Below are 14,802 nucleotides of genomic sequence, written 5' to 3' on the forward strand. Positions count from 1 at the left end.
CAGGCAGCAGGGCAGGCAGAGTGAATTTCTGTGAACGCTGTCGGAGTAGCTAGTCCATGAGCTTTTTCAGGTGAGAGGAGAGATGAATCCAGAACACGAGAATCAGCTGCAGGTGTGGTGGGTAATGATTCTGGTCAGAGGTAAAGAAAAACACAAGGAGACCGGTTATACGAAAGAAAATTTCTAAGATTTAAGTGTGCAAGAGCCAAGTTACCATCATGGGGTAGTGGACGGTCTAGCAGAGTGTGGAAGCTAACGCACATCTTAAGTACTGGACAGCTCTTTGCTGTTTGATGGCTTGCAGGTGGCCACGGCAGGTGGGGAATGGCAAACCCAGCTCTGGGGATTGGGCCAGGATGGCCAGGCAGTAGACGTCATTATCAACTAGTAAAATCAACACCATAGTATATTTATATTCAGATCTCTCTTTACCACAAGAGACCAGTAAAGCATATGCATCACTGCAGACATGGCTCCAATCCATTTGTCACTCCCCCGCTCTCCTTTCTCTTCACTTTTGACCCCCAGATACTTGAATTCCTCCATTTGGGGCAACAACTTGTCCCTAACCCCAAGAAGGCTCTCCAATCTATTCTTGCTAAGAACTTTCAAGCCCCACACTTGAAAGTGCTAACTGGTATTCCCATTGCTTCACATTGGGCCGCAAACTGTTGATGTACAAGCTGGATGCCACCACCTGATGAAGCCAACAGAACCACAAAAAATAGAGATGAGATCCTGAGACAACCAGAGGGGAGGCCTTTTGCTACTTAAGACTGCCTAGAAATTTTGTTTAAAAAATTATGAACATAATCATAATCCCAACACCTGCTGGGAATGAGTCTATTGTCAGCAAGACAGACCAAGCTCTTGCTGCAGTTGCACAAGGACCAAATGGCCTTTGATAATGAGCTAGATGCCCCATACTTCCAAAGCACCTTCCATACAATGTCTCGAGGGATGCGGTCAAATCCCATAAAACACATGTAGACTGTAACCCCCATTTAAACTTGAATTTCCTCATTAGGATAAAGATCTGGTTTAGCGGTCTATGACCAGGATGACAATCACTGAATCAGAGGTTCGAATTATGGACAAACTCTTGTCTCCAGTACCCTGGCATAGACTTTTCTTCCTAGGGAGGCTGAGTAGTGTGATCCCACTGTAATTGAATCACACAAGTAACCACCACCCCTGTCTGCCAATCCAGAGGGACTGCCCTGGATCTCCAAGTGATGTTGCAGAGGTGTGTCAACCAAGATATACCTATAGTAACTCAAGGCAAATCACCTGGGGCCCTACCACTAAGGAGTTATTTAACTACCTTACTCACCTTGGACCCATTGATCCGGAAGTTGTCTGTCTCGTCCCCAGACTATTTTTCTTCAATAGAAGGCATGTCAGTGGGACTGAGAAAAGTAGTCTTAACACCAACCAACTATATCCTTGGTTGAAGTCAGCAACCCACACTGAGAGCCTGATGGTTTGCTGGAATTGCCTCGAGGCTGACCAAAAGGCTTCTTCCATGACCTTAATGAACTCCTCCCATGAGCTAAGGCTGCATCCACATAGGAATACTAATAATTTGTAAGGAATAACTGAAACTGTGAAAACCATGTTTGGAAAATATATAAAATATATAAAATTCCCCTCCCACCCCTGCGGGCGTTCTATCCTCCAAGCTGGGGTCCTCTACCAGAGGCCTGGGAGCTTGAGAGTCCTGCGCAGTATCTTAGTTCCCAGGTCTGCGCTCTTCTGGACAGAGATCTCCAATGTTGTTCCTGGGATCTGCTGAGCACATAGTGCTTTGATTACCACCGGGACCACTGTTACCTTCACCCTCCACATGTTCTCCAACTCTTCTCTGAGCCCTTGGTATTTCTCAGGTTTCTGGTGTTCCTTCTTCCTGATGTTGCTGTCATTCAGAACCGCTACATCTATCACTACGGCTGTCTTCTTCATGGTTGGAGAAAGAGAGGAACCAGGCATGGAGCTCTGAATGCAAGGCAGTGTGTTTATTTACAGTGGTAAAAGGTTAACAACAGTTCAATGTGCAACGTAGTCAGTTGTGTCCCCCTTCCCGTGCTCAAACAGTGCGTGGCAGTGAATTTTCCTTCCTCCTCCAGGTAGACTCCCATGCTTGTGATTCTCCTCCATCCCTGTTCCTAGTTGCACACAGAACAGCAAACAGTTAATCACTCATCTGGCAGGCAACACTTAACTACGCAAACGGTCAGAGAATACTACCAGGCTTAGTGCAATACTCCAGCGTTGACTGTCGTTCGGCCACACCAGCTCTGCCTAAGATGGTGGATGATTAAAGGCAGCTGTTGGCTGGATCAGTTGCAGGTGTGGCGGCTCCAGAGCGGCAGCACACCCGGGTCGGACGTCACTCATTGCCATGCGACCTCCGTAAACAATTGCCACGGAGCCGGAGAGGAAAATGAAAGAGAGAGAGGAAAACACACAAACACAGGCAGGTCGACCGGTCGGGGAACCGTCCAACCCTGACATTCTGTTTGTCTACCACCACTATGTCCGCTTGGTTAGCCATCACTTTTTTGTCCGTCTGTATCTGGAAATCCCACAGGATCTTAGCTCGGTCATTATCTGCCTCCTTTTGGGGCGTCTCCCATTTTGACCTCGGGACTTCCAGGTTATACTCGGCACAGATGTTCCTGTACACTATGCCGGCCACTTGGTTATGGCGCTCCATGTATGCCTTGCCTGCTAGCATCTTGCACCCTGCTGTTATGTGCTGGATTGTCTCTGGGGCATCTTTACACAGCCTGCACCTGAGGTCCTGCCTGGTGTGATAGACCCCAGCCTCTATGGATCTTGTGCTCAGTGCTTGTTCCTGTGCTGCCATGATTAGTGCCTCTGTGCTGTCTTTCAGTCCAGCTTTGTCCAGCCACTGGTAGGATTTCTGTCAGCCACCTCCTCTATCTGCTGGTGGTACATACCGTGCAGGAGCCTTTCCTTCCATGATACTTCCTCCTCTTGCTCCTCTTTCTTGGGTTTCTGCTGCCTGATGTATTCACTGAGCACACGTTTGGTTGGGGTGATCTTCCTGATGTATTCATGGATGTTCCCTGTCTCATCCTGGACAGTGGTGCTGATGCTCACTAGTCCTTGGCCTTCTTCTTTCCGCTTAGCGTACAGCCTCAGGGTGCTGGACTTGGGGTGAAACCCTCCATGCATGGTAAGGAGTTTCCTGGTCTAAGAAGTCCTGGACTAGGGACTCTTGTTAATTATCTCACTGAGGGGGTTCAGGCCTATGCAGAACAGCAGTGGGGACAGAGCATCTCCTTGGTAGATCCCACACTTGATGGTGACCTGTGCTATGGGCTTGAAGTTGTCCGCCACATCCCCATTGAGTTCCTGATGAAGGCTCTCAGGGTCCCATTGATCTTGTATAGTTCTGGGTATTCCAGTATCCAGCTGTGGGGCATTGAGTCATAGGCCTTCTTGTAATCAATCCAGGCAGTGCACAGGTTGGTCAGTCTGGTCTTGCAGTCTCGGCTGACTGCTCTGTCTACCAGTAGCTGGTGTTTTGCTCCACTGGTATTCTTGCTAATTCCTTTCTGTGCCCCACTCATGTATTGAGTCATGTGCCTGATCTTAGCCGCTATGATGCCTGAAAGGAGCTTCCACATGGTACTGAGGCAGGTTATTGGCCAGTAGTTGGATGGGACTGGTCCCTTCTGGGGGTCCTTGAGGATCAGGACGCTCTGGCCTTCAGTTAGCCATTCCAGGTGTCCCTCGTCAACTAGCAGCTGGTTCAGTTGTGCTCCTAGATGCTCATGGAGTGCAGTCCATGAGGCATGAATCATGTTGGGGCCTGGTGCTGTCCAACTCTTCATACTGGAGACCCTTTATTGTCTTCTACTGTGATGGTTACTGGTCCCTGTTCAGGGAGCTTGCTGTGGTCTGCCCTCAGACCCACTAGCGACTGAGCAATGCTGTTATGGGTTGCATGCTTCTCCCATATTCTCTTCCAGTATTACTGTCTCCAGCCTTGGTGGTGCTGTTCTCATATTGTTCCCCTGCTACTGAGAGTACACCTTGGCTGGTTGTGGAGAACAGCTGGTTCATTCTCCTGCCTTCGATCTCTCTGGTGTACCTCTCCAAACAGCTGGCCAAGGCTTTGAGTCTTTGCTTGGCAGTTTCCGGCATCTCAGGTATGGGCAGCTTGCTGTACTTCTTAGGCACCTTCTTTGTTGCACCTTTCTGCAGCTCTAGTTTCTGTGTGTGTGTGTGTGTGTGTGTGTGTGTGTGTGTGTGTGTGTGTGTGTGTGTGTGTAACTGTTTTGCACTATAATTTACTCATAAAAGAGTTCATTTAAAAAAAATCTATTTTCATGCATTTTTTATAAATAATTTTTCCTTCATCCTTTATTCTATAGTAAGAAATATATAAATACCACGAGAGATAAAATATGTACTAAACATACACTTTACTCAAAGTTCTTTCCTTTTCTTTTATATATAGAATATATTTGGTAGAAAAGATTGTGGTCAAATGCTTCAAAAATAATTTGATAATAACACATCTCAATATAATGTCAGAAAGGCAGCTTTCCTGGTAACACTGTCGGATATCTACACACAATCTCAGGCAGCACCTGGCACAATGTTTCCCACAACACCAACACCTATCTCACTGAGTATGAAGAATGTGAAATATGAGACGAATGTTTCTGTGTAATTCCATATGTATCCCTTTGAAGACCGACTGTCATCCATCCATTTTCTTAAACACTTCTCCAACTATAGAATTATTCCTTAGTCTCTGGACTTTTTGTACTGAAATATATCTTCACCATAACACATGAAGGTAAAACTGTTTACATAAAATAAATAAATGTAATATTGTTTCTTAAGGAATATTGTAAGTTTTCATTAAACCCAAATTAGACGACAAAGTCATTAGTATTCTATTGTACCTGTGGCTGACAATGGAGCATAGTAGAATCATAAACTATGCTCCTATAATTAAGGTTAACCATTAGGTGAAGCAGCTAACTAAGGCACAACATGCTTAAATACAGTGTTATAACCAATAAAGTATTTGCTAAGGTAAAAAGTGGACCTGGTTTACATTGGATAATCAGGCATCATTAGAACGATGGTTGACCTTTTCTTTGGCTCTTCGTCTGGCTCGCTCCAGTTCAGCCATCATGGGTAGGGGACCCTCATACATGTTGGTCTTGATTGCTCGAAGTTTCTCCTGGTAGTCTTTTGGCAAGCCGTTCTGTTCTGCTCCCATTACAATCACCTGCAGTCATTGATGAGAATATATTTGTTATAACCATGACAGCAGCCACAAATGTCAGTTGTCAACTGTCTTCAGTGTAATAAAGCAAGAGTGAGCTTCCTATAACTTTTAGGTATACCCATTGACCTGTTTCAGGGCTCTAGACTAACTTTTTGCCATGGGCGTACCGGTACGCCTAACTTTTTAAAGTTAGGCGTACCGGCACAAAAGTTAGGCGCACACAAATTTTATAATAATTGATATAATATAAAGTGTTTTTCTGGATACACTGTGCTTTTTCAGCATTCAAAGATTGATGACACCGTGTCAGAGCACTGGCTATGAATTTCAGAAGGATCAGGCCTTAACAGAAAAGTTAGCAATAGTTCTTTTCCTATTACAGCTACATCCACGTCTGTCGTGCCTAGGCTGCTCACTAGGGCTGGGTATCATCACTGATTTCTATAATCCATTCGATTCCGGTTTTCAAAGTCCCGATTCGATTCAACTTAGCCTCAGACAGTCAGAAATATTATAACTCTGATCATTTATCAGCACTGACTTCATCAGAATTGTGAACATCACAGCAGATGCCTTTGTGTGAAAGTAACTGAGAATAAAACAGAAAAACATGAAGGAGATTTTCCTGGTCTGGCTTTTTATAGCAGATAACCTTAAAAATATTCTACAATGTTCTGCATATAAAGTTTAAATTTCTTCAGTATTGAACAACAGAAAAAATAGGCTTTCTTGTCCGAGGTCATTTAAGTGAAAAAGAAAAAGACAGCAGCCACAGCCTGTAAACAACGGTAGACTGGTGGGTAATGAGCCAATGAATAATACAGAAAACAGAGATTGGAGACGGAAACTGTTCTTGAAGTACAGAGAGAGAGAGAGAGCTAGCTGTGCATGAAGTGTGATTTTAATAGTCGTGGAAGCAAAACAGCAAAATTCATGACGACATTGATCAAATGTGAAGCGCAGTTTGCTGCTTCTTTTGCTGCTGGCTCGGTGGATTTTGGTTGGAGAGACAAAACCTGCAGCTCAGAATCAGCGCAAAAAGACGTAATCACAGCGCAGACCGGACGCATCAGGATCGCTGAGCTCCGACAGCGTGTCCGTCTGCGGGCCGTCGGGTGAGAAAGCCGAGAAAGACGAAGCGTCGGTCCTCTGTGTTTACGTCTTTGTGTGGAGTCCGTGTACCTGCTCTCATCTGCTGTTTGGTTGTTGTTGAAATGGTTTTGTGAGCTTTAATCTGAGAATCTGGCGTTTCTGGCAAAACACAGTTATGTTTAAAAGTCGATTCAGGGTTTAATGAATTGATATCGCTTTATTCAAGCTACTCACCTCCCACTTCCACCTGCACTTTCAACTGGACCACGGCCAATCAGAGAGGTCCCGCCCCTGACTATCTCTGATTGGTTTAGTCCACGATAGGGGCATAATGTGTCTGTTGTTGACCACAGGGAAGGTTGCAGATTTTATTTTATTTTATTTTTTTGCTACCCGAACAGTTGGTCGCACAGGTGCAACCAAATTATTTTTTTTTAGTCGCACCACTGAAAAATTTGGTTGCATTTGCGACCAAATTGGTCGCACTCTAGAGCCCTGTGTTTGTTCTAACCACGCATTTGAATGAGAAAGAAAGGCGATTTAAGGAAGTTTGACTATGTCATGGTTGTTCGGACGGGCTGGAGTTTTCCAGAGATGGCTAATCTACTGGAATTTGTCAGCACAACCATTAGTGATGTGCGATACCACTGATTTCCTTTCCGATCCAATACCAAGTAAAATTCTGTACAAAAACTAAATGTTTCATTGTATTTCATAATACAGTATATAATTGTATTATGAAATTGTAATAACAGGGCTTCATAATGATTAGACAACATCAGACTACTTGTTATTGCTTAATAATGCAGAATTATCGTATAGAAATAAAAAACCTGAAGTTGTGTGCTAGTTGAACACGTTGCCTGCAGCACTAAAGGACTCCGCCAGAGACGTCTGTCTCGCCCTAGCAGCACCTGTCATGTCACCTCAACATAAGCTCATCATATTCTGTGATGTCATTTAGTCTGAGGTGTTTGACGAGGTTAGTGGTCTTGCCACATGTATCGCAAACCATGTCTTGGCTGTTTGTGGAGGTAAAATACGTCCACACATGACTCCGTTTACGCTCAGCCATTGTTGTGAATGCGCACGCCAAGGGGCTGCGACACATTCGCATATGACTATGAAAGGTGTAAGAAGAAGTAGTTCCTTCCAATTTAGACGATCTGAATGAAATAGTTTCTTTCCACTGTTCCTGTTAATGAAAATCTACAAATTTACCCCAAAGTACTAAAATATCAATATTTTAATATGAGAATCGATTCTAGAACATAAATTACTTGTATTGGAAGAATCGATATTTCAATATCAATCCGCACACCACTAACAACCATCTGCACCGTTCACAAGAATGGACCAAAAAAGAGAAGATATCCTGGGAGTGGTAGTTCTAGGTGTAAAATGCTTTATTGATGCCAGAGGTCAGAGGAGAATGGGCAAATTGGGTTGAGCTGATCAGAAGGCACCAGTAACTCAAACAACCACTTATTACAGCCGTGGCCCTGTGAAATAAAAAATGTCACTTTAGGGCCCAACACGTTAATATTGCAAACCACGCTACGCCTAAAAATACTGTGCATGAATCAACATTTAACCTAAAGAGATGTTTTTGATTGTGTGAAAGACTGACGAGATGTGTGGAGGCCATCGTTGCATTTTAATATTCTTTTCATAACACTATTATATTTTCTATTTTTACTAACATTGATTGGTACTTTACACCAAACACAAATGAAATACATCTGAACTTTTTAGATGGAAGTAAATTTAAAATAGTATTTATAAAATTGCGTACATTTTTTTTTACTTTATTCTTTTATTTATAATATTAAGTATTGGCAAATATAACTTAAATAAGCCATTGGAAATGAATTACAGCCAACTAAAATACGTGTCTGTTCTGAGTCCTAGTGAAACTCAAATAGGCTTTAAATAAATTTAGCTTACTGAAAGCTCTCAACATCTGCAAAAATTACATGCAGAGTGCAAAATATAAGCAGAGCAGTACACACTTCTTCAAATATCAGTGGGCTGGTTCAGTGTCAGGAGGATGGGAGTGAGACAGCTTAGCGTGAGCCAGAGGTTTGATCTGTTTGGCCTGTAAGCAGGTCGACAGATAAGTGATTTAGTATACATATGTACATGTTGGCTAAAATAACACAAACACGTTGTGTTCTGATAGAAATAAGATAAGCTAATACATATTAAGAAGGTCAAGAAGTTTCTTTCATGTGGACTTCGCTATGAGTTTAATTTCCAGCTGTCTCAGTTTTCATGTTTTTTTTTTTTCCAGATGACAGGTTAATAATTTACATAAAAAAAAAAACGAAAATAAAAGGAAAGGAAACAAAATGCACTATTTGACTGTTTTAATGTTTTCTAGGGTCCCTGTCAGTCTCGGGGCCTTAGAATCTATCACGTTTCTCCCCAAGGTATTCAGATTAGCATCTTTGAACCTACAAAATGTTGAACCTTAAGCAGATGGGCTACAGCGGCAAAACATCACACCAGCTGCTGTTCAGGTAAATACAACTGAGGCTGCAACTTGGACAAGCTCACCGACAGTGTTGGGGAGTAACGGAGTACATGTACCGGCGTTACATATTTAAAATACAAAATATGAGTAACTGTATTCTGTTACAGTTGAAATTAACGGATTGCACGGCGGTATTTTCCTGTTTCATATGTTCGGCTATGCTCTCTCTTTTCTGATAATTCCACGCTGTTGGAAACCCAAACAAAACACGCATTAAGAGGCTCTAATGTCTGTGTCCCAATCTCGCGGCCCATGTCACCCCTACTTGCGACCCGCATAATGGCGTGAAGAAATATTTTTTAAAATTATTGTTCAAAAATTATTTAACATGAAGGCAATAGGCAGAGTGTTACAGGCGTAGCCCTAAAGAATGCAGCCTCATGGGCAGTGTAGTCCAGCTGTAAGTAAGCTATTAAGACTCGGCTGTACGCTGTGTTCGTGTTTCCTCTCAAACAATAAGTTTGGTTGCAGCAGCCTTTCAACGCCTCTCTCTGTCTCTCGCTAGCAAAGTGACCCAGAGAACAAAGTAAAGCTAGTTTTCAGCTACGAGCCCGACATGAACCCGACGTATCAGCCAGAGGTCCCTTTACTACGGTTCGGAGCCGCGGACCTGTTTTATATACGCGCTGAATAGTTTCTATACGAGATCGCTGCAAAAAGTGCAGCCTTACCTAATGTCCACCTACTGTTACTCATTTATATTAAGATTTAAACATCTAGTTGGTATTGGTATGGAGAGTAACCTCGTCATAGTAATAAATCACACAGCAATAGTACATTCATGTAGTTGTAAAAAGCATGATAATATGTTAAGTAATCCGAAGTATTCAGAATACCTTACTCTCATTGAGTAACGTAACAGAATACATTACAGAATACATTTTGGGGCCTGTAATCTGTAATCTGTAGTGGAATACATTTAAAAGTAACCTTCCCAACACTGCTCACCAAAACTGGACAAAATAATACTGGAAAAAAACAGGAGGGTCACAATTAGGCCTCGTATCATCAGTTCAGGCTGCTAGTGTTGCAGAGGCATGCACTGTTTCTGGCTTCCTCTTTGAACACAGTTGTTTCGGTTTCTTAAGTAGAGTGGGATATTTGTATCATGGACATGCAGTCGATAAACACTCTGATTAATGTGAAAGAACGTTTCCAGCACATTTTTGAATCTACATCACAGTGAGTTAACGCTTGTATAAACAGAAAAGGGGGTCCAAACAAGTACTGGCAAGGTGTACCTAACAACATGACTGAGTATATGTCAAGCTTTTTATCAAAGAAACAAAAAAATGCTTTGTTAAATGTATTTTTTAAACATATTTTTCCCAGCTGTTTCATAAATGAATTAGGGTATGATCTGCAGTGTTTAGTTAAGTTGAATCTGTAATCCAGGTAAGGATATTCCAGAAGGAGTTTCTGTTCACTTGGCTTGTTTTAGTATTACCACCAGTGTGTTAGAATTCAAAGATGACAGTAAATTTGAGAATGCCCTGCAGTTCAACAGATACAAGAACAAGCAGAACAGAGGGAACAATGTAGGTAACACACTGTAGAAGACAAAGGTATCAAAACAAAGGCATGCTGTTAGGCATGTTTGGAGCGCTCGTATGTGCTGAGGAACAGTCTAGCATTTTAGCTCACAAGCTGTGAGATCTGTAAAACATAGCAAAGCAATGTGTGTCCTAATTGTTTTGGCCTTTCACATAGTCAGGTGATGGGTGGGAGTAGCAAATGAATCCCTTTTCCAGATGAACCACAGAGAGAGAAATGGATACAAGTAAACATATAACCTGAAAGTAATTCATTGTAAATTCTGTATGTGGTTGGGTTTTACAATGCTGGCTTTGTTTAAATATATATTTTTAAGTGAGAATAAGTGTGTGGATAGCTGATACTAAATATGTTTAGCTAGGACTTATATATACAGTAAACTTTTCATTGTTGCTGATTCAGCTTTATGATCATTTTGGAGGATGAAGAACCTCTCATAAAAAAGCGTGACGTATAATTCCCTCTTGCCCCTCTGGGCTGTCTTTATCCTTCACACTCGGGTCCTGTGCAATTTGTTGTTCTGGACAGAAATCATAACTGTTGTTCCTGGGAACAACAGCTAGCCCCCTAGTCACTCGCCTAGCTTGGGAATTACTGCACTGAGTTCTCTGGTTACCACTGGGACCACTTTGCCTTCACCTGCCATGTCTTCTTCTTCTTCTTCTCTTGGTCTTTAATATTTCTCAATTTCTTTGTCTTATTTCCTGATATCGCTATCATTCGGTATAGCTGCATCGATCACTACGGCCGTCTTCTTCTGTTTGTCTACCACCACTATGTCCGGTTGGTTAGCCACCACCATTTTGTCCGTCTGTATCTGGAAGTCCCACAGGATCTTAGCTCGGTCATTCTCCACCACCCTTGGGGGCATCTCCCATTTTGACCTCGGGACTTCCAGGTTATACTCGGCACAGATGTTCCTGTACACTATGCCGGCCACTTGGTTATGGCGTTCCATGTATGCCTTGCCTGCTAGCATCTTGCACCCTGCTGTTATGTGCTGGATTGTCTCTGGGGCATCTTTACACAGCCTGCACCTGGGGTCTTGCCTGGTGTGATAGACCCCAGCCTCTATGGATCTTGTACTCAGAGCTTGTTCCTGTGCTGCCATGATTAGTGCCTCTGTGCTGTCTTTCAGTCCAGCTTTGTCCAGCCACTGGTAGGATTTCTGTCAGCCACCTCCTCTATCTGCCGGTGGTACATACCGTACAGGGGCCCGTCCTTCCATGATACTTCCTCTTCTTGCTCCTCTTTCTCTGGTTCCTGCTGCCTGATGTATTCACTAAGCACACACAGTTGTGGCCATCTTCCTGATGTACTCATGGATGTTCGTTGTCTCATCCTGGACAGTGGTTCTGACACTCACCAGTCCTCGGCCTCCTTCCTTTTGCTTAGCGTACAGCCTCAGGGTGGTGGATTTAGGGTAGAATGATCCATGCCTGACAAGGAAACTTCCTTGTCTTGATGTCAGTGGCTTCTATCACCTCCTTTGTCAGCAAGGTACCTGATCACCAGCAGGATATAGGTATTGATTGCCTGCATGTTGTTCTTCCAATTCATCTCACTCCTCCAGACTTGCCTGACCCTCAGCAGGGTCTGACGGTCAGGCCTGTGGGATTGCCAGGTACCTGTAGCTGTCCTTGTTGTCTGCAATGTTGCCTTCTGGTAGTGCAATCGCCCCAGTTCGGACTACCTTCCCTCTCTTTGTTACCAATCAACTACATTTCTCCAGTCCGAATGACATTCCAATGTCATTGCTGTATAGCCTGGTAGTGTGGATCAGTGAATCGATGTCTCATTCAATCTTGGCATACAGCTTGATGTCATCCATGTACAGGAGGTGGCTGACAACTGCTCCGTTCTGTAGTCGGTATCCGTAGCCAGTCTTGTTGATGATCTCACTGAGGGGGTTCAGGCCTATGCAGAACAGCAGTGGGGACAGAGCATCTCCTTGGTAGATCCTGCACTTGATGGTGACCTGTGCTATGGGCTTGGAGTTGGCCTCTAGTGTTGTTTGTCACATCCCCATTGAGTTCCTGATGAAGGCTCTTAGGTTCCTGTTGATCTTGTATAGTTCTGGGTATTCCAGGATCCAGCTGTGGGGCATTGAGTCATAGGCCTTCTTGTAATCAGTCCAGGCAGTGCACAGGTTGGTCAGCCTGGTCTTGCAGTCTCGGCTGACTGTTCTGTCTACCAGTAGCTGGTGTTTCATTCCTCTAGTATTTTTGCTAATGTGCCCCACTCATGTATTGAGTCATGCGTTTCTTCATCTTAGCCGCTATGATGCTTGACAGGAACTTCCATGCGGTGCTGGCACAGGTTATTGGCCAGCAATTGGACGGGACCAGTCCCTTCTGGGGGTCCTTGGGGATCAGGACTGTCCGGCCTTCAGTTAGCCATTCTGGGTGTCTCCCATTGGCCAGCAGCTGGTTCATTTTTGCTGCCAGACGCTCATGGAGTGCAGTAAGCTTCTTTAGCCAGTATGTGTGGGCTGGGCCATATCATACCGTTCACGGTAATACCGGTATAATGTTGGGCAATGATAAGAAAATGAAATATTGCGATAGAATATGGGTAAAACGTGCATGCGCAGTGCCTTTGTTTTCATATGCACATGGCGGAAAAAGCATGGCGGCGACGCAGAATGAGAAGGACGAAAGCGGATTGTTGAATGAAACGGATGAACCAGAACTGGTTTGTAAAAATGCTGCAGCTTCAGTGGTGGAACTGGTTTGGCTTTCGTCCGTCAGATACACAACAAAGCACTATTTTTGGTAGCGCATGCTAGCGGGCCGTCGTTATTACCGCGTTGTTTGGAAAATACGGCGCACTTAAAATCACTCCTTTGCTTTTTCTGAAAATCGACAGAGCCCCTTATAATCCCGTGTGCCTTATGTATGAACTCTGGTTGTGTTTACTGACCTCGAAACCATTTTATGTGCACGGCGCTCGAAAATCTGTCAAATGTTTTAGTACGACTTTGCTAAGCTACGAAGCCGCACCGCTTGATGGATTGTCGGAGCATTACGGCTGTCGTAGGCGGAGCCTCGTGGAGTGATACGTACTGTGCTTCAACATAATATTACCGTACTGTGTGTGTTTAACCTCTTTAAGTTTTGTGGATATTATACATGGTTATGCTGAGGATATGTCGGCTAATTTCCACTGGAAACGCCTTTTGGTTGAACTGTCAGTGAGGAGTTTGCATTTGCACTGTTACGTTTTTATATAACTTTAATGCACATAAAAAACAGCTGCTTGTTTAAGTGAAAATACAGTGATGGGTTTTTTTTGCACTAATAAAGTTGTGGAGTTGTAAAGTATTTTGTCTGGTGTCAATTATATCGTCAGTTATATCGTTATTGCAAATTTTCAAATGTGTATCGTGATAAATATTTTTGGTCATAACGCCCTGCTCTAGTATGCATGAATCATTTTGGGGTCTTGTGCTGTCCAAGTCTTCATATTGGAGACTCTTTCTTGGATGTCTGCCACTGTGATGGTTACTGGTCCCTGTTCAGGGAGCTTGCTGTGGTCTGCTCTTAGATTGACTAGCCCCTGAGTTGCTGTTATGAGTTACATCCTTCTTCCATATGCTCTTCTAGTATTGCTCTGTCTCAACCAATGTTAGAGCTGCTGTTCTCATATTGTTCCCCTGCCACTGAGAGTACACCTTGGATGGTTCAGCGGAAAACATCTGGTTTATTCTCCTGCCTTCGATCTCTCTGGTATTCCCCTTCAAACGCCTGGCCAAGGCTGTGAGTCTTTGCTCGGCAGTTTCCAAGGTTTCAGGTATGGGCAGCTTGCTGTACTTCTTAGGCACCCCTTCTTCATTACACCTTTCTGGAGCTCTGACAGTTGATAGTTCCCTCCTTACTACCTTGATCTCCTTCTCCATGGAGGGCACTGCTGCTGTGGTGTAGATCAGCTTGTTGGTTTAGGTGATGGTTGCAGTAGGGTTTGTCCATAATGCTGCATTCAAATCTTCTAGCAGCCCTTCTGAGGGTGCTTTACTTACTCTTGTTAACCACCTACCAATGGTCAAGGTTTCCTGCTTTGCCATGAATCCTATCTTTTAGGCAAGCTGCTCTTGCACTCAACATTCCTTCTGACAAACCTGATGCTTGGTACCCAATCTTGGTTGGAGCTGATGATATCTCCCCACTGACCTGAAGCCCTTGGTCCCCCTTGCTGCAGCATTTGTATTTTACTTCATCGATCTCGAGTTGGGATAGCAGTTCCTTTCGCTTAATGTTGCAACACTGAGCTACTAGTTGTTTCACCATCATCTGGATGTTGGGTATTGAAGATTTCATAGGTCCCACATCATCTTCATGTCTCA

The 14,802-nt window shown here is 43.7% G+C and overlaps 1 protein-coding gene across 2 annotated transcripts in view; it reads right to left on the reverse strand.

Moving 5' to 3' along the window:
- Positions 1–390: 390 nt before the first annotated feature.
- Positions 391–14,802, reverse strand: part of ggctb (gamma-glutamylcyclotransferase b) — a 17,760-nt gene continuing 3,348 nt past the window's right edge. The window contains exons 5-6 of one of the 2 annotated variants that reach the window (XM_082552674.1): positions 5,138–5,278; positions 391–697 (exon numbers count right to left, since the gene is read on the reverse strand). In XM_082552674.1, coding sequence (XP_082408800.1) covers positions 599–697; positions 5,138–5,278 — 240 coding nt within the window. In that variant the 3' untranslated portion in view covers positions 391–598. Of the gene's footprint in view, positions 698–5,137; positions 5,279–6,604; positions 6,735–14,802 lie in introns of those variants that run through there. The other variant, XR_014279816.1, reaches the window with a different exon arrangement.

This window comes from Aulonocara stuartgranti (assembly GCF_965226115.1).
Source record: "Aulonocara stuartgranti genome assembly, chromosome: 11".
In the NCBI taxonomy this organism is placed as follows: domain Eukaryota; kingdom Metazoa; phylum Chordata; class Actinopteri; order Cichliformes; family Cichlidae; genus Aulonocara; species Aulonocara stuartgranti.